Source organism: Lepidochelys olivacea, assembly GCF_965140295.1.
Source record: "Lepidochelys olivacea isolate rLepOli2 genome assembly, chromosome: 9".
Taxonomy (NCBI): domain Eukaryota; kingdom Metazoa; phylum Chordata; order Testudines; family Cheloniidae; genus Lepidochelys; species Lepidochelys olivacea.
In genome coordinates, this window is record NC_140419.1 from 48,901,857 (window position 1) to 48,922,989 (window position 21,133).

Sequence of the window (21,133 nt, forward strand, 5' to 3'; positions counted from 1 at the left end):
AAAAAACAAGTAAAGCCCTCAGGATCTGACCCACTGTGTCACGTCACCCCCCACCCATATCTCAGCAACCTCCAGTTTACCTTCTACTTTACCCCACACTTCCACGATGACAGCAGAGCCCCAGTCCTGCTTCTCTCACAACAACATAACACCCTCTTTGCCCCCTGCACTTGGGATGCCCATCTACTTCTCCTCCATCACGCCCTTCAATCTCCTCATTTAAATACTTCCTTCGACTACTCTCCTGACTGAGCTTCCATTCTGCGAGCAGGACTAATCCCAGCAACAAAGTGACTGGTCACTGTAAGCCTCCTCCTCTCTTTCCCCATTTCCCTACTGCTTGTCACACACACACACAGAGGCTGCATCATCACTCGTGAGAGACTGTCAGCTCTCCAGAGACCATGTCTTTCTACTTGTGTGAGGTATAGAGCTAACCTCAGGGGATGTAAAATAATGAGCAGTAATAACTACTCATGGCTGACAGGGCCATGATTCAGGAAAGCATATAATCATGAAGTCAGCAGGACTTAAGCACTTTCCTGAATCAGTGCCAGGGAGAAGAATGGTTCACTGGAGTGAGGGAACAGGATGCAGAGAGCCAGAGCCAGGGGTGCACTTCCACTGCATGCTGCAGAGCTGTGCTCCACTTTGGCAGGGAGGGGTCTTTGGAGACAGGCCAGGGAGGTGCAAGGGTAGGTACACTTAAAGTGCCCAAGCATGAAGTGTGCCAAAGAGAGGATCTGCAGCTGGAAGAAGGCTGCATGGCGCTCCCTCCCTCCACTCCTCCCAAATGGGCCAGATTCAAAAGCAATCCTGTGGAATTGTGCCTCCAACAGGGGTTGTCAAACAATCTACAGTATTAAAAGACTCTACTCTCCATCCCAGAGTAGGACCACTGTTCTAGGGAACAATATTATCTTCTGACTGACACAGTGTCCATGTCACTGTACCTCATACATACATTTGCAGATATGGGCTATTCCTAGTCAATGGATGCAGACCCTATTAAAGCAGTGGGGGAAACAAACATTCAGTAAATTATGGGGAAGATAACTGAAACCAGTGTCAATTTTAAAATACGGATTTATTTGGACAGAAGGAGGAGGGGTTTGAAGAATCTGGTGGGCAAGTAGGAAAGAAGGACTGAAGAAGTGTTAGGGCTGCCGGTTGGGTGACTGGCCTTTTCCTTTTCCGAGGAAGAATGTTCTTATATGCTGTACTCACTGTCTCCACATAGCTACGAACGAATGTACAGATACAAATCCCGTCCTTTCTCCCCCTGCTGCATTGAACATGGGGGCTTTCCAGTACAGAGGGCAGCCACATACCTGCAAATGAAACACACAGATACATGGTAGATGAGAAGGCTGGGATGTTAATACAGTCACAGAAAGGGCTTATTCATTTATGAACTCTATATTCTGTCAACAAACAACTTAATTAGGCTCTCACATCACAATACAAAACCCGTTGGGCCTTACACCTCATCAGGCCAACACAAGAAGTCAACAGGGTCAAGCAGCCTCCACCAAGAATACCCTGCTCCCTGGTCCTCCCTATGTTGTTACATATAGGCAAGAGCATCCCATTTGTCCTGATGGTGCATATAGAGAGAGGCAGTCTCCACCACCTAGGACTCATATCCCATATGAAATTTAGATCAGCATCTGCATTGGCTTTTACTTCTGGATGCAATTCCAAGTGCTGGCCTAGGAAAACCGGTGCATTATGATCTCCATGGTGCTTCAGAGAAGCAAACCTGCCAAATTCCTTGAAAAATGCAGCAGTCAATCCAATCATCAAGAAGCCAATGCTTGACCCTGCAGCTCTCCCCAGCCACCATCGTGACTCCAACCTCCTACTCCTGGACAATTTAACTGAGGAAGCAGTCACATACTGGAGCCTGCTGGTTACATCAGCCAACCTCCTAGACACCTTGCAATCTGTGTACAGACCAGAGTACAGCACAGAGACTGCCCTACTGGAACTAAAAAGATGAGCTCCTCATGGCCATAGATACAGAAAAGATCCCCCTGCTCCAGTGTTTAATTTGTAATGAAAGAGGTGCTGGAGCTCAAGCAATTTTTTCACATTAATAACTGATGCAGCAAGCCCAGAGGTGCCGGAGCTGTGACCTGCCAGACCTAGAGGTGCAGGGGCTGTGACCTGCCAGGCCCATGACCTGCCAGGCCCAGAGGTGCTGGGGCTCTGAACTGCCAAGCCCAGAGGTGCCAGGGTTCTGACTAGGGGTGCCAACCCTCACAGATTGGGCAGGAGTCTACCAGAATCGGATTCAATCTCCTGGTGGCTATTGAAAGCAATCCTGGAGATTTTAATAGGCTGCTAAAAGTCCAGTCGGCAGTGCATTGGGGCGAAGGCAGGCTCCCTACCTGTCCTGGCTCTGCATGGCTCCCAGAAGCCAGCATGTCCATCTCCTAGGCGCAGGGGCAGGTAGTGGGTCTCCGTATGCTGCCCCCATGCCTGAGCACCAACTCCACAGCTCCCATCGGCCAGAAACCGTGGCCAATGGGAGCAGTGAGGGCAGTGCCTTCAGGCAGGAGCAGCGCACAGAGCTGCATGGCTGCCCCTGAGCCTAGGAGCTGGACATGCCGGCTGCTTTCAGGAGCCGCCAGGGTAAGCATCGCCTGGTTGGAGCCCACACCCCAAAGCTGCTCCCACACCCCAATGCCTGAGCCCCCTCCTCCACCCAAACTCCCTCTCAGGGGCCGCACCCCAAATCTCGTCCCGCATCCCATCCCCGCCCCAGCCCTGAGCCCCCTCCCGCATCCTGAATCCCTCTGCGTCAGCCCAGAGCCCCCTCCTGAACCCCAAACTCCTTACCCCCAGCCGGAGTCCTCACTCCGTTCCACACCCTAGCCCCTGCCCCAGTCCGGAGCCCCCTCCTGTACCCCAAACCCCTCAGCCCCAGCCGGAGCCCTCACCATCTCTTGCACCCCAACCCTCTGCCCCAGCCCGGTGAAAGTGAGTGAGGGTGGGGGAGAACGAGCGACGGAGAGAAGGGGGATGGAGTGAGTGGGGGCAGGGCCCCAGAGAAGGGGCGGGGCAAGGATGTTCAGGTTTGTGCGATTAGCAAGTTGGCAACCCTGCTCTGACCTGCCAGGCCCAGAGGTGCCGGGGCTCTGACCTGCCAGGCCCAGAGGTGCCGGGGCTCTGACCTGCCAGGCCCAGAGGTGCCGGGGGCTCTGACCTGCCAGGCCCAGAGGTGCCGGGGCTCTGACCTGCCAGGCCCAGAGGTGCCGGGGCTCTGACCTGCCAGGCCCAGAGGTGCCGGGGGCTCTGACCTGGCACAAATTAAGCATTACCCTACTCATAGTTCTGGCCCTCCCTGCAGCCTTTGACAAGTGCACCACAAGGCCCTGTGACATAGCAGGAGCAGATAGCCCAGCTCTGTTGTAGCTCCAGCCCCTATCATTCCTGTCCAGAGAGTGAGATGGGTAACTGCTCCTCCTCTCTGAAGGCCCTTGTGGAGTCACACTATCCCCGCTTCTCCTCAAAATCTCCATGAGACCACTGGGGGACCACAGGCTCCGCTGGCAACAGCATGCCAACAACACTCAACTCTCTCTCTCATTCTCAATTGATGCAACCACCACCAAGAGGTCAGAATACCTACAAGAGATCGGCTCTTGGATTAAGGAGCAGCTGGCTCAAGCTGAATCCAGGCACGACCAAAGTGATTCTGGTTGGAAAGGGGAAACGCTAGGAAACACTAATTGAGATACAAGCCCCACCTTCCACTGAAAGCCTCTCTCACAGCCTCTCTTTTTTTATGTTGAACAAAGTTCTCTCCTTGGCACCCTCCCCTGACTTCTTCCTGTGGTTGTCCCTCTTCCTACCAGAACACCAGCCAGCTGAATAACTACTTTTGGATCTGACCATCCTGATTTCAGTCCACTGTACATGAGCCAGGACTAGGTATGCAGTGAGAAAGGACGGAGACTCATGTTGTGCTGTTTTATTTATAAAGGCGGCAGGTTCTATTGCACTTGCTTCAGAACTCTGAATCTAGAGTCGAATCAGTTCTACTGTATTGCAGCAGTGGACCTTGACACAGCTTGATGTCATCAGATAATGTGCTGACCCAGCAATGTCTCAGCGTATCAGTGATTGAAGCACTTGTCTCCTCTGCACAGCCGTGCTGCTTTTTCTGCTTTGAGTCTGGCAAGGGCCCAGACAGACACCTTTGCTGCCCTTGCATGACACATAATATGAGTCATTGAACTTTTTTGTCCCACACTTGATGGTTTCCTGGGCATCTCCTCAGAGGGTGTGTTCTGACAGCTGCTGTCATATTTATTACAAAGCCAGTCTCTACCTTCACAAAATTTTTGCTCATGAAACTAGAATGCCCCTCCTGGATGGAGCGTCACTGTTCCAGCATCAATGAACAATATACTCTGAATAAATGAGAATTTATGTTATGGTTGCTAGTGCATTAACAGCCTGAGGAGAGTACATGCTTGAAACATGGAAAAATAGGGTAACGTGGCAAATTGTTCCTGAACCAGGGGTTCTGTTCCCCAGATCTAGGCTCTCATTTGCAGAGCGTTAGGACTCTAAAGCTGCTGAACTCCTATGTCTGCATTATACAAACTGAGCATCCAAGGATCAGTGCAACATGGGGTTTAGCTGGTCACATCCTTCTTCTGCTAATCATGCGCTAAAAGAGACTGGTTTCAGTGTAGCAGCCGTGTTAGTCTGTATTCGCAAAAAGAAAAGGAGGACTCGTGGCACCTTAGAGACTAAGCTTTCGTGAGCTACAGCTGTTGTGCTAGAGGTGGTGTTACCAGTGTCCCCTACTACAAACCTGCCTGTACCCCTTGGGTATGTACTTGGCATGACGAGCCTATGCCGCTGCTCACCATTGTCCATGCTACCCTGGGTACACTACTATTTTTAGCATACCAGCTCGATGACAGCTGGTGAAAGTACCTCTACACACGCTGGGAATCACAGCCCTAGCATCAAGTGTAATCATAGCCATAGACTAGGCCTGCTTTGTGCCATCTCAGGATCACAGTGGAAGAGAACTGATCTCAAATAAGGCAACTGGTAACATCTGCAGTTGAAGTACACCAGCACTCCTGCCTAGTGGCACAGACTAGCACCAATGCATCTGCGGACCTGGGTCTGTGATAGGTTTCCAATCAAAACTAACCAACAGCATGAATTCCTAGTTTCAGATCCTGAATGCTCATAATGAAGCACTCATTAAAAATATAAAGGCTAAAAATTATAGAAGTTTGGTGAATAATTTCAAATTACAAATAAAGTTGAGAAAATCTGAACCTGTTTATGGACAATTAGTGAACAGAAAAACAGGCAAAGGATCAGTTCCTGATCTCACACCAGTCTAATCCTGGTATAAACCCATTTATTCCAACAGTTAGTCCGGATTTGCACCAGCATGTGAGGTCAGAATTTAGCTCTATATGCCCTGGACAAATTATTTGCAACCGTGCTGTATGTAACAGTTGTGACTGTGTTCTCTGTTAAACTCCTTTGCATTTCTAAGGGGTCTGCCTGTTGGCCAGGGAAGCTGCCATTTTGTGAGTCAGATTTGACTCAGCGTATATCAGAGGTGACACACTTCGTCCTTCTCCCATGGAGACTTTAATTGTGTTCATTCTTGTTTTGTTGTTTCCTTAATCTAACAAAAGTGATTCAAACTGTAAGTACATTTGCTCATTGTGAACAGAAAAATATAAAACTGCAACTAGAATTGAGCAAATAGTTGAGAAATTTAATTAATGTTTCACTGTTTCCCAAACTGTGAGTGACCCAGTGAATGGTTACATTTACCTTGGCAATTTTCCCCATTTCATAAATGTTTGCTTTCTCATCTTCAAACTCTGTAAAGGATGCTTCGATCCTGGCAATGGTCTCCTCATGATTGTTGCAGACACTTGGAAGCCCTTTGGGGAAGTAGAAACGTGGAATGTTTATGGAGACAGGGGCATTGATAATGACTTTATTCACAGTCACAAGAGGTCGTGGGCTGATTGCTGATTTCAAAGGGGTTGGGGATGGAGTCCCAGGCTTCTTCTCTTGTTTATTTTGAACCTGAAAAGATAATGCAAGAAATAAATACTTTTCCTACCATATAAAATTTTTTAAAAAAAAGAGGGGGTGTGTGGACCCTCCTGTTCCAAATGCACAAGACATTGACGAGCATCAAAAATACTTAGTAATTCAGGTGTGTGTATTACATGATACAAAAGTCCCATGTTAAAATTATTATTAAGGTTGCAAAGTCAAACATCCAAAAGCTAGGAAATGCAAGATTAAAGCTGTCTGTACAACCTTAGCTCCGTCCATCAGTATATGTGCATTATGATACAAATTTCAATCACATATTACTTTTTCCACAGGACCTCTGCCTCATTCAGTGCACACGATGGTTGGTGTTCAGGGAGTGAAGCCCCCTGTTCAATATTTCTTTTCATCCTCATCATTCAGTGTGTGGCCTCCATGCCTTGTTAACTGCACAGCAGCCAACTCTTGCACTGAACGAGTTGTTGCACTTTTTTTTTAATTTCTTCATGGAAATAGAAGCTTATTTCTATGGGGTTCATCACTACAGTTCCTGAGGGCCTGAATTCACCCTCACAACAGCCACAACAGCAAGGCAGTATTATTATCCCCTTTTCCAGATAGAAGAACTGAGGCCCAAAGAGATTAAAGCCAAGATTTGCAAGAGTGTCTCAAAATTCTGGGAGCCTTAGTGACTGGGTGCCTAAAACTGAGATGCCCAAGACCTGATTTTTCAGAGATGATGAGCACTGGCAGCTGCCATGGACTTCAATTGGAATTGTGAGCCGTTAGCACTTTCGAAAATTGTTCTCAAGGAGAGCACCCAGGAGAGAAGGAGCACAAAATTAGTAGTCACATCTGAAAAGTCTGGCTTAAGGTCCCAGTTCAGAAAAGTATTTCTTTGTAGGAAAGGCATTTAAGCAGATAGCTAAGGACAAGACTTGAGCAGGTGCTTAAGTGCTTTCCTGAATCTGGGCCTAGGTTATTTGCGTAACACCAAACAGGAAATCTGTGGCAGAACCAGAGATAGAAGCTGGTAGTCCTGTGTCCCAGTCCACAAGAGCATCCTTTCTCCCCCTGTAGACCCCTGCCTCATTCACTATGCAATCTCATTCCATTCACCATTCTGCCTATAATGGATGTACAGTTGCTAGGGAGGCACACTAGGCCATCCCTTTAATGAACCTCTGTAGTCTTTTAGTTCTGTTCACTTTAATATTTTTTGGAGAAAAGTAATGAAAATTATAAGCCTGAGCATATTCTAATTTTAAGTACTTTTGAAATAACTAAATTATGAGGTTGTAAATTTAGAATTTTTTTAAAAACTTTTTTTTTAAAAGACATTACATGGGGATCTTTGTTCTGGGGCTTTTTTGAACACTTTAAATGTGAAATAGAAAATAGTCATCAAAACTACACACTGATAAATAATACCTTATTTTTGTTGGAAAAAAACAAAGTTATTAACAATTAACTAGCTTACTTAACTAGTTTACAGTAACACAGCAGAAAAAGAGGGCTGATGAGCCCACCTGTGATGTCAACATTCCCCTGGCACCGAACACTTTCTTGTCCAGTCTCCTAACTACAGAACCAAAGGGTGGCCATTTTTCCTGGGAGACACCTGGCTTCAGTTCCATTGTGAACAATGGAAAATAGCAAGACAACTTTATTAGGGACAGTGTCATTGCCACATGCAACATCAGAGAAAGTTTCATGGAGGCTAATTGGATAACCATATGTTATTTTTTAAAAATAAACTTTAAGCTTCCTGTCTATGTTTTTTCAATGTCTTTATTTGAAACATTTGTAAAAGACAAGGAACTTCAAACAAAAAACACTTTGTGTAAATCAGTTAAGGTTGCCAAGAGACAACAATGCCAAAGTCAAAACCACAAAACCCAAGAAATATAGAATAAAGCTGTGTGCACACATCCATTACCTTCTTCCACATTCCCACCCAAAAATATGCTCATAGTCAAATCCTCTAGCAAATCAGCCCTACTGAACAATAGTCACCAAGCTGACACCAAAACAACCTTAACTTTGCCCTCTGAGGAATGCATAAAAAACACAGTGCAAGTCTGTCTCATGGGTAGGATACATAGTAGCCCACAAATCAAAGATCACACATCCATACTGCTAAAAATATGTAGCCAAAAGAACCCATGTCATAACCATAGGGGTAGCCTAAATTCCTCCTTACCTGTAAGGGGTTAAGAAGCTCAAGTAACCTGGTTGGCACCTGACCAAAGGAACCAATGGGGACAGAAGATACTTTCAAATCTTGCAGGGGGAGGTTTTGTTTTGGGTTCTTTGTTTCTGTGGTCATTCGCTCTTGGGACTAAGAGGGACCGGACATCAATTCATGTTCTCCAAATATTCCTGAACAAGTCTCTCATATTTCAAACTTGTAAGTAACAGGCAGGCAAGGCATAGTAGTTTACCTTTGTTTTCTCAACTTGTGAATTTTCCCTTTGCTAGAGGGAGGTTTGTCCCTGTTTTGTTGTAACTTTGAAACTAAGGCTAGAGGGGGTTCCTCTGTGCTCTTTGAATTTTCTGCTACTCTGTAAGGTTAACTACCAGCCTAAATTTACAGAGGTGATTCTTTTACCTTTTTCTCTTTGAATAAAATCCTGATTTTTCCATTGTTCCAAGACCCAGGGGTTTGGGTCTTTGATCATTTTGTAACCAATTGGTTAGGATATTATTCTCAAGCCTCCCTAGGAAAGGGGGTGTATAGGCTTGGGGGAATATTTTGGGGGAATAGGACTCCAAGTGGTCCTTTCCCTGATTGTTTGTTAAATCACTTGGTGATGGTAGCGATCCCAAGGCAAGAAGGGAGTCTGTGCCTTGGGGAAGTTTTAACCTAACCTTGTAAGAATAAGCTTAGGGGGTCTTTCATGCGGGTCCCCACATCTGTACCCCAGAGTTCAGAGTGGGGAAGGAACCCTGACAACCCATGATGGGAAAAAAATACTAGCATCATTATACTATTGTTCACAATTCTAGTATTACACAGACATTTGTTGTAAGAGGTGTCAATGTTCCTAAGAAGAAACACCACCAGGCTCAGCTCTCCTTGACATAGGGCCTGTGGGCTCAATCCTTTCCCGACAGCAGGGTTCTAGAATAGGGCAGGTGGCCCTGGGAAGATCGAACTCAATGAGAGGAGGAAGCAGAAGGCCTTTTTTGTATGGCGGAGGGAGATGAAGACAATACCCTTCCAGGCAGGAACCTTCTGTGCTAATATACCTCCTTGCCCTCCGGCAACTACTGCTGCCCAAGGGCAGTCACCTCACTTAGAGTTTGGGAACCTCTTCCTTCTGGAAGCCATCCCAGTACCCTGAAGTGATGTACGCAGGCTCTCTTCCTGTCCTGTCCATCTGCTGCCCTTCTATGGCTCTTCCTCCTCCTCTGCACCCAGGTATCAGGAGGTATGATGGGAGTAAGTCATATTTATTTACTCTTCCGTGGTTTCACTTAAGGTATTTTTTTTAAAGGAGCTGGTAAGTAAATGTTCAAATAGTTTTGGTTACTGTTTGCTAAAATTATTCCAAATATTTAAAAAAAAATTTTATGAAGAAGGAACCTTGTTTAATCTAATTAAATAGAAGCAGAATTTATGGGTGGCTAATGAGGTAGTCATTCGTCTTTGCTGCTTTTGGTATTTTCTAGGAACATGGAGCCTTTTTCCTAACACATTTTAAACACTTTAACTTGCCAGGAAATTATTTTTAAAAAGTGAAAGCAATGCAATTGCTGGAGCCTCTCTGATTGCAATTTTCCATTCAGTTTGCTGGCACACCGTTCTGTCTGTCCCACAGGGTCCTGTAAAGCTAGCCTCTCAGAGATGGTAGGGGGCAGGGGAGGATTTCTTATCTGCTAACTCTCTCTTCACTTTTCCCCCTGTAAGCAGAGAGGACTTCTTCCCTCCACAGGATTCCCTCTCATCACAGAGTGGGAATGTGTGCGTACATGTATGCTTGCTAACCACAGCATAGTAACACACAAGCTCTATATGGGACTGGATTAGACCCAAGAGCTCAAAGGCCAGGTTCCTGAGCCTCTCCAATTCTCTTCTCCGCCCTCACAACACAGACGCAGCAGGAGACCTGCGCCAGCTTTCAGTAACTTCCAATTCACTCAGTACCAGTTTTCAAAGGTGAGGCAGCATGGTTAGTGAATCAGGCCTTAGATCTGGACCCAGGACACCTGGAAAGGGGTTCTGGAACAATTTGTACAGTGGGGGTGCTGAGAGCCGTTTAAACAAACTGTAAACCCTGTATATAATGGAAACCACTTCAAGCCAGGGGGTGTGGCAGCAGCCCTACTTCTAGTACTCATCCACCTGGATTCTACTCCCAGCTCTGCACTGACCTGCTGGGTGACCTCAGGCAAGCCATTCCCCTCCCTGAGTCTCTGGTTCCCCTGATCTGTCTTTCCTATCTGGGGAGAGTTTTTCTGGAAGCACCAGTCTCCTCCTATATGTCGGTACAGTGCTCAGTGCAATGGGAAATCTCAGCAGGGGCCTCTAACATGCTACATTAGTGCAAATAATCATAACTGAAACAGAGGCTATGACAATCCCAACATTGCCAACTCTTGTGATTTTATTGTGAGCCTCGCAATAACTGATATTTTACGTAAAACATTTAAGTAAGTAGGAAAATAAGTAGGTATTTTACTTATTTATTTTAACATGACTCCAGCTCCTGGAGTCATGTTACTATATGCAAATTTCAGCTTCCACTGAAAAAAAGAAGTGACATTTCTAGCCCTCATGGCTGTGGAGAAATATAGAAAAACACGATCCATGTGCCCACAATGGCCCAGAAACCAGAAAGGTAAGAAAAAGAACCCAAAGCAAATTACTTGTTTTAAAGGGGTCTGACTCTTCTTTTTAACATTTGGGGTTTGTGATACTGCTTTCTATCCAGCCCCAGCCCCCATAACCACAGGACCAAAGATATCACTTCCATCAGGAACAAGATTTCTCTAGGGAGCCGAAACATTCCTGACTCAACCCAGAACGCTCTGGTCCTGGACCATCACAACACAGGGTTGCCCCCTTCTCTTCTCTCCCCTACTCTCCATTATAGGCATAGACTCACATCATTCACAAAATTCCTTTACACAGCATGGTGGCACAAGACTTCATCAACTCTGCCCTCCCACACAAACAGCCCTGGCCTCTGGGCAATCTACTCACTCCCCAGCTATCTGGTGCATCACAACCTCACTGGCACAGAGAGCAAGGCCTTCTACAACCTCCATATTGCCAGCTCCAAGTATTCAAAAGTGGTGAATAAGAAAATTGGCTTAAAAGTAGGGCTGTCAATTAATCAGAGTTAACTCATGTGATTAACTCAAAAAATTAATCATGATTAAAAAATTATTCACAATTAAATACAAAGTGATATTTATTAAATATTTTGGATGTTCAACATTTTCAAATATATTAATTTCAATTACAACACAGAATACACAGTAGAGTGCTCACTTTATAGCATTTTCATTACAAATATTTGCACTGTAAAAATGGCAAACAAATATTATTTTTCAATTCACCTCATACAAGAACTGTACGCAATCTCTTTATCATGAAAGTGCAACTTACAAATGTAGATTTTTTGTTAAATAACTGCACTCAAAAATAAAACAATGTTAAACTTTAGAGCCTACAAGTCCACTCAGTCCTACTTCTTGTTCAGCCAGTCACTAAGACTAACATGTTTGTTTACATTTATGGGAGATAATGCTGCCTGCTTCTTATTTACAACGTCACCAGAAAATGAGAACAGGCATTCGCATGGCACTTTTGTAGCCGGCATTGCAAGGTATTTACATGCCAGACATGCTAAACATTAGTACGCCCCTTCACATTTCGGCCACCATTCCAGAGGACATGCTTCCATGCTGATGATGCTCTTTAAAAAAATAATGCATTAATTAAATTTGTGGCTGAACTCTGTGGGGGAGAACTATATATCTCCTGCTCTGTTTTACCCACATTCTGCCATATATTTCATGTTACAGCAGTCTTGGATGATGACCCAACGCGTGTTGTTCATTTTAAGAACGCTTTCACTGCAGATTTGACAAAACACAAAGAAGGTACCAATGTGAGATTTCTAAAGATAGCTACATCACTCGACCCCAGGTTTAAGAATCTGAAGTTCCTTCCAAAATCTCAGGGGGATGCGGTGTGGAGCATGCTTTCAGAAGTCTTAAAAGAGCAACACTCAGATGCGGAAACTACAGAACCTGAACCATCAAAAAAGAAAATCAACCTGCAGGTGGCATCTCACTCAGATGATGAAAATGAACATGTGTCGGTCCGCACTGCTTTGAATCGTTATCGAGCAGAAGCTGTTATCATCCTTTGGAATGATGTCTGAAGCGTGAAGGGACATATGAATCTTAAGTGCATCTGGCACATAAATATCTTGCAATGCCAGCTACAACAATGCCATGCGAATGCCTGTTCTCACTTTCAGGTGATATTGTAAACAAGAAGTGGGTAGCATTATCTCCTGCAAATGTAAACAAACTTGTTTATCTGAGTGATTAGCTGGACAAGAAGTAGGACTGAGTGGACTTGTAGACTAACGTTTTACATTGTTTTATTTTTTAATTCAGTAAATTTTTGTACTTCTATATTTGTAAGTTCAACTTTCATGATAAAGAGATTGCACTACAGTACTTGTATTAGATTAACTGAAAAATACTATTTCTTTTGTTTTTTATGGTGCAAAGATTTGTAATAAATAAATATAAAGTGAGCACTGTACACTTTGTATTCTGTGTTGTAACTGAAATCAATATATTTGAAAATATAGAAAATTTCAAAAACTATTTAAATAAATGGTATTCTATTATTGTTTCACAGCAATTAATTTTTTAATTGCTTGACAGCCTACTTAGAAGTAATGAGATTTAAAAATTATACATGTTGGGTTCTCTTCTTTGCCTTCTGTCTTCTCAGCTTTCGTACACAATCACTTCACCTTTTCAAGCTTCTTCCAAAACCATGAGGGCTAGAAACTGAACCTTTTTTTTAAAATGAAAGCTGAGATTTTCGTGTAATCTATTGTAGTGAGCAGCTGAGACATGTCTCTCGGTGGTGCCTTAGAAATGGCTGAGAGACTCTGGACTTTGGAGTTTGATCAGTCCTGCAGTTTGAAGTCTCAGAGTGGTTAATGGTTCCCTGGTAGTGAGGGGTGGGGCTGAGCTGATCTAAGCAGGGAGACTTGATGTAAAAAGTCACTTGCCAGGCAAGCTTGAGAGCCATGAACAGAGGCAGCTAACAGGGAAGTTTCAGAGGGGGTCTGGAGCGGGAGCAAGAGAGGCTTTCCTTTCAGGTTCAGGTCTATGTGCAATTTCAAGGTGACCAGCAACGGAACAGTGGGGGTGACCTGTGATGGATGCGCCATGTTTTCTTTTCTGCCTGAAGCCAGAAGGGACTTCTGTGCATAAAGTACAAGTTTAGTGGCTGTGCTGGAGGGAAAGATTCTTGGATTGGAGAGTCAAGAAGAGACGCTCCTGAGAATCAGAGACACTGAGGTGTTCCTAGACAGCCAGGCTCAGGAAATATTGGCCCCCACAGGTTTAAGAAAGAATGGAGCTGACCACCAAAATGTCACAGAGAGAAGAAGTCAGAGAGGAGACCTGGCAGTTTATAACCAGGGGAAAGAGGTCATGGCAACATTCTACAAAGCTGGAAACAGAGGAGGATGGACAGGGTGTGGCTGTCAGAGAGAAGTAGTCCAGGAGGAATTTCACACAGCTAGAATTTTCCAATCGATACCAAGTCTTCAACATGGAAATTGTGGAAGACACCTCTCAAGATCCAGCTGGTCCAAGGGAACAGAGAGATGTATGGGACATATATGTAGATCGCAGCTCGGCCCAACCTATATGAAAAACAGGCTTGCCCGTACAGAATTCTCCAACAGTCTAAGGAAGACAAACAATCCTTGTTTGGGATTCAGGACTCAGAAGAATCTAAAACATTCTGCAAAGGACAAGCGGACAACAGGACAGTGTGCTGCCATCCCAATGCCAAGACAAAAGCCGTCACTCCAAGATTGGATAGGCTTTGGAAATTAAGAGGTAAGGATCAACTGGTGATGGTTCATATTGGCACTAATGACACTGCCTTTCAGGCTATCTCACAGAGAATAGGGAATTTAGAAGCGTGCTAAAGAAGAATGTCCAACGAATCTTCTCTAGGATTCTTCCTGTTATGCAAGCAAAGGAAGACAGAAGGCAGAAGATTCTGGAAGTGAACCTCTGGCTAGGTAACTGGTTTAGGGTGGAAGGTTTTGGTTTTGTGGAACATTGCTCCACCTTCTAAGCAGTACAGTTTTGATGCTTTCCATGTGAGCAGAATCTCCTTGGGAACTAGCTAGCTAGGGTAGTCAGAAGGGCATTAAACCAATAACAAAGGGGGAAGAATAAAGACAGAATATGTGAGCACTAATTTAGCCCAGAATAAAGATTCTGAAAGCAAAAATTAATCAAGGAACCAAAGGACATGAGGAGAAGAAATTCTTTAATTGCCTGTATACCAATGTTAGGTTCCTGGGTAACAAACAAGGAATTGGAATTGCTCATTCATGAGCATAAATTTGACTTCACTGGTATTATTGAAACCTGGTGGGATGATTTGCACAATTGGAATGTTAAAATCTATTGTCATAATCTAGGAAAGATCAAGAAGGCAAAGAGGGAGCGGCTCTCTACATCAAAACTGACATTACCTGTTTCCAAGTGTCTGATAACTCAGAAGAAAATGACCCTGAATGCTTATGGATCAATGTCCTAACAGATAAAGCATAACATGGGGTATTAGTTGGTGTCTGCTACATACCACCGAACCACACTATGAAACAGGATGAGAGGTTCCTACACACCTATCTACAATGTGTAGGGGAAAAAAGCTGTTTGATCTTACAGGACTTCAATCTGAGTGACACGTGCTGAAGGTCTCCTGCTGCTAGTACTAAAACATCCTTGGAATTTCAAAAATTATAGATAATAATTTCCTAACTCAAAACCAGGGGGGATTCCAATATTAGACCTAGTCTTAACAGATAAAGAGGAACTGATCATAGAACTAAAAATGATTGGTAGCTTCGGTAAAAGTGATCATGACTTGATTACATTTATAATGTGCAAACAGAACTAAGTCCAGATCAGTAATACACACACACACACTTGTAGTCTGGGAGCCACCTCCTGAGCACGCCCTTGGGGCCGGAGGTCACTCTGCACTGGCCTACCTTGGTTTCCCTCTCTGTGAGGTAACAATGAGTTCACTTTAAAAGCCCACAAAGAGAAGCCAAACACTCTATTCTACATCAATATCTCCCTCTCTAGTGGAGACTTCTAGAAAAGTGTTTGAACAACAGTTTACATGCTCTTACTTCAGAGCCCAGGCAAAACTTTAAAAGTCCCAAAACAAAAAGTCTCCAGCAGCAGCTCCTTCTGTAAGGCCTCAGGCTTGCTCAGTCTCTCCCAGATGGAGAGCTTTGTAATTCCTTCTTTCTATTTCTTCAAAGTCTCTCTTAGACCTTCCTGCCTAGAAAGCTCTGTAGTCCCCTCTTTCTCCAGTTGGAACTCCCAGCTGCTCTTTAATAGGGGAACCACCTGATCCCTCTCAGGTGTGTCTACTTAGTAACCAGGGTTAGCTGACTCCAGACCTCTAGGCCATAAAGGTGGAAGCCACATGGTCACGGTGCTTTGAAAAGGGCCAGTTTCAAAAAGCTGAAAACAACTATGAGCCAAATCAGCTAGCAGGAAGTATATAATCAGAAAAATATGAATGATAATTGGGAATTGTTTAAGAATACCTTACACTAAATACCCAAAAAGCCACAATCCCACAATGGAGGAAGAAAGCCAAACCGGCAGCTATAAAAAAAATTAAAAATTAAATATAAAAAATGGAAGAAAGGGCAAGTTGATAGCAATGAATATAATTCAGAAGCTAGGAATTGTAGAAAATTGATAAGGGAAGCCAAGGGACACAAGGAGAACTCTATGGCGAGCAGAGTTAAGGTCAATAAGGAGTTATTTAAGGATATTAGAAACAAAATGAATCCTGACAACGATACTGGTCCAATAAATGGTAGAATTATTAATAACAATGCAGGAAAGGCAGAAGTGTTCAATAAATATTTCTGTTCTATAGTGTGTGTGTACGGAGGAGAATGATATAGTTATATCATATAATAACAAGCTTTCCATTCCACTAGTATCTTAAGAGGTTGTTAAACTGCAGTTACTAAAGTTAGATATTTTTTAAGTTAGCAAGTCTGGATAATTTGCATCCAAGAGTTTTAAAAGAGCTGGCTAAGGAGCTTTCTGGACTATTAATGTTGTTTTTTAATAGATCTTGGAACTCTGGGAAAGTTCCAGAAGACTGCAAGAAAGCTAGTGTTGTGCCAATATTTGAAAAGCGTAAATGGGATGACATACATAGTTACAGACCTGTCAGTATTGCACAGTCCCCTGGCAAGATAATGGAGAAACTGATACGGAACTCTATTAATACAGAATTAAAGAAGGGTAATATAATTAATATCAATCAGCACGGGTTTATGGAAAATATATCCTGTCAAGCTAACTTGATTTCTTTTTTTGATGAGATTTCAAGTTTGGTTGATAAAAGTAACAGTGTAGATGTAATATACTTAAGTCTTCTGTAAGGCATTTGAATTGGTACTGCACAACATTTTGATTAAAAAAACAAAGCAATATTAAATTAACACGGCACATATTAAAAGCTGTCTAACTGATAGGTTTTAAAAGGTTTCAGAGTAGCAGCCGTGTTAGTCTGTATTCGCAAAAAGAAAAGGAGGACTTGTGGCACCTTAGAGACTAACCAATTGTAAATGAGGAATCATTATCAAGTGGATATGTTTCTAGTGTGATCCCTCATGGATTTGTTCTTGGCACTACACTACACTACTTACCATTTTTATCTATGACCTGGAAGAAAACAAAATCATCACTGAGAACGACACAACAATGGGGGAGCGGTAAATAATGAAAAGGATAGGTCATTTACACAGAGCGATCTGGATCACTTGGTAAGCTGAGCACAAGCAAACAATACGCATTTTAATACAGCTAAATGTGTACATCTAAGAACAAGGAATATAGGCCATACTTACATGATGGAGAACTTTATCCTGGAAAGCAGTAATGCTGAGAGAGATTTGGAGGTCATAGTGGATAATCAGCTGAACATAAACTCCCCGATCAATGTTGTACCCAAAAGGGTTAATGCGATCCTTGGATGTATAAACAGGGGAATCTCGAGTAGGAGTAGAGGGGATAATTTTACGTCTGCATTTGGAACTGATGCGACCACTGCTGTAATAGTGTGTCCACAATTTAAGAAGGAGGATAAAAATTGGAGAGGGTTCAGAAAAGAGTCAAGAGAATGACTAAAAGATTAGAAAACATGCCTTTTGGTGATAGACTCAAGGAGCTCAATCTATTTATCTTAACAAAGAGATGGGGTTCAGTCTATATAAGATTACAGTCTACAAGTACATACATGGGGAACAAATATTTGATAATCGGCTCTTCAATCTAGCAGAGAAAGGAATAACATGATCCAATGGCTGGAGGTTGAAGCTAGACATATTCACACTGGAAATAAGATGTAAACTTTAAATAGTGAAAGTAATTAACCATTAGAACAATTTACAAAGGACAATTTTTAAATCAAGATTGAATGTTTTTCTAAAAGATATGCCATAGGAATTATTTCAGGGAAGTTCTCTGTCCTGTGTTATACAGGAGATCAGAATAGATGATCACAGTGGTCCCTTCTGGCCTTGGGATATATGAGTCTCAATCTTCCTTTATCCCACTGCTGCTGTGGTAGCACAGCATCCTGACTCACTGGTGAAGCCATAGACCAATTCCCCAGGCCACAGCCCTAGTAACCAGATAACTCATGAAACAAGAGACACCAAGCTAGGTTACTTCACCTCTCACAGGTATCACGACACATAAAAATGCCACATTTTGCATTTGCAACACAAAATTAAATGTGTAATTTGCTAATCAGCCCTCCAAAAATCATTCTTTTTCCTGAAGTCAGAAAGGATCTTAGGACAGAAACGAATTACATATAGATCCTTAGATTTTGAGGCCAGAAGGGGTCTCCTGCATAGCACAGGCCACACAACTTCACTGAGGTTTCTCTGCATCAAACCCATACATTCCAGTTGAGCAAGAGCATGGTCCTTAGAAAGAGACATATAATCTCAATTTAAATATTTCCCGTGACAGAGAATCCACCACATCCTAGGAAAGTTATTCCCAGTGGTCAATTACCCTATTAAAAATATCAACCTTATTTCGAGGCTGAATTTGTCTAGCTTCAGCTTCCAGCCTTTGGAATCTTGGATTTTGTTCTGGCCTTGTCTGCAAAATTAAAGAGCTTTCTGCTATCAGAATTCTTCTTCCATGTAGGGACTTGTAGACCATGACCTAGTTGCCTCTTAGCCATCTCTTGGATAAACTAAGTAGATTGAGTGTCTTTAGTCTCTCACTGTCAGGCTGGTTTTCCAGACCTTGAATCATTTGTAGCTCTTCTCCAAACCCTCTACAATTTTTCAACATCTTTGAAGTGAGGACACCTCAACATCTTTTTTGAAGTGAGGACACCTGGAGTGGACACAGTACCCCAGGAATGATCTCACTAAGGCCATATGCAATGGTAAACACCTCCCTGCTTCAACTTGATATTCTCCTGCTCATACATCCAAGGATTGCATTTACTCACTTAACCACCACATTAGACTGGGAGCTGATGTCCAGTTAGTTACCCACCATGACTGCTAAGTCCATTTCAGAGTCATTGTTTTCCAAAATCCAATCTCACTCTATATAAGCATGACCTAAATTCTGGGTTTCTAGACCTATAACCCTGCATTTAGCTGTTTGAAAATGAATGTCATTCAAGGCTTACCATGCAATCTGGATTGCTCTGTAGAACTGACTTGTCCTTATCATTTACCACTCCACCAATTTGGGTATCATCTGAAAACTTTACCAGCAATGATTTGGTATTCTTACAGATCACTGATAAAGATATTGAATAGCACTGGGCCTAGAGCAGACCCCTGTGCAGGCCCCCCCACCAAAAAACATCCCCATTAGAGGATGATTCCCCAGTTACATATCAGGCTACGCCCACACTGCTCAGTAATTGACAGAAGGAGCACTACCATTTATAACAAATTATAAATGCAAATTCAAGTGTCATACACACTTGTCACAGCTTAGTGACAAATGGATCTACAAACATGCCAAATGTGAGGAAGATTTTGACACAAAGTGATAACGAAATAAATCTATAATTTGTTACATATAGCTGGAGTGGTCACTTGATGCACCTTTTAGCTAAAGACAGATACTCCAGGAATAAAGGAAAATATAGTTGAAACTGTAAAATACTTCCATAATAACCACTTTTCGTAAGCTGTGCTTAAAATAGCAAACCAGATCATAGCTTATTCTACCTCAAGATGCCTAATGGCATTCAGAAGCTAATTGTTTTGAGTAGTTTGTTAAGAACTAGCATAACTGGATGATAATTTGTGCAGATAACTGTGACAAAACAGATGGTGTTGTCACTGCCTATGTAGTAAACATAGGGATGAAGAGAAATTTAGAAGAACAGACTGAATATTTCCATTGGCTTGGACAAAGTGCAAATGGATGGCTGTAACATTATTAATGCTGTCGAGACATTTGGAAGGTACTTCAGGAAACACCACAGAGAAATATTTAAGGACAAACTTACATTACAGGCAGTAAAGAAACAGATGAAGCAAGCACTTGCTCCACTTCATTTTATTATCTATGTTCTCAACCCAAAGCTCCAGGGTAGATGTCTAAGTACAAATAAGGTGCATGCTGCTATGACATGGTCATTGGTTAATCAACCAACAAAACAGATTTCAGGGACGAAGAAGAATCAGTCCAAACACGTTTGCTGCTGACCCTACCAATAAAGTTGAATCACTGAAGTCCCTGGTGATCCATATAGATGTAGAGTTTATAAAAGTCACAAGACAGCTTTGGAGGTGGCGCAGAGGAGCACCCTCTGCTGGTGTGATCCTCCCAAGACCAGCTATGCAGGCTTCAGGGCAGATTTGTGTCAACAGAGCAGCACAAAGCCTCCACAACAGAGCAGTGGTTTGGATCACTGAGCATGGCATGTAAAGCAAAATACTAACCATCCAGGCACTCAGAGCAGCCCGATGGGACACCCACCCACCAATGGTGCTTCTCTTAAAAACAGTGCAACAAAGTTTTCATCCTCTTTATTTATTTCTCCCTATACCTTGTGGTCCTCATCCTCGTCCCCTTGTTTACGAATAAGACATTTTAACTCTAAGCCTGGATGGTCTATTTATAAACCTGTTAGTATCTGGCTGCAAATAACTTTCTGCAAATAGAGAAGCCTAGAGGGAACGCAGTCGCATTCCCTGATCCAATAAAAAGACACAAAGTAATACAAAAATAAAAAGAAACCCAAGACTTCAAACCTGGGCCTGTTGGAATGACTTCTGCCTCTTTTTGATCCGAGATGGAAGAACAAAATCACAGCCCCTTGCAAGGAAAGCAAGCTCTCCTCTTAAGTCTGGGTCTCTTCGCAGAGAGGTTTCCTTGATCATCATCTTGCTAAGTTCCTGAGCAATCTTTTTGCTTTCCAGCTGTGGTACAGAGTCTTTGTAGGAGATCACGTCAGCCCCAATGGATCACTTTCTTATTTTTGCTTTTCACAGGCAAGGAGTTGCAACTGATTTCATGTAGAAACATACTAACTCTTCTCTTTCCTCACAGGGAAAGTGTCCTAGCATAGTATCTGAATCCTGAAGCCAAAGCCCCCTGGCACACACTTTTTTTTTCTGACATTTAAACTATCCCTCAGCACTACCAGTATCTCCTGATGCCTTCTTGCAATACTTTATCGAGAAACATGATCTACAACAGAATCTATTCCCCTGCTGGCTACATGACAGAAAATCTGTCCTTGGCT

The 21,133-nt window shown here is 43.1% G+C and overlaps 1 protein-coding gene across 4 annotated transcripts in view; it reads right to left on the bottom strand.

Annotated features, from left to right (window-relative positions):
• PPP2R3A (protein phosphatase 2 regulatory subunit B''alpha) overlaps positions 1-21,133 on the bottom strand; it is a 146,221-nt gene that overhangs the window by 71,000 nt on the left and 54,088 nt on the right. For all 4 annotated transcript variants that reach the window (XM_084639321.1, XM_084639320.1, XM_084639323.1 and 1 more), the window contains exons 3-4: positions 5,827-6,087; positions 1,228-1,331 (exon numbers count right to left, since the gene is read on the bottom strand). In XM_084639321.1, coding sequence (XP_084495447.1) covers positions 1,228-1,331; positions 5,827-6,087 — 365 coding nt within the window. The remainder of the gene's footprint in view (positions 1-1,227; positions 1,332-5,826; positions 6,088-21,133) is intronic.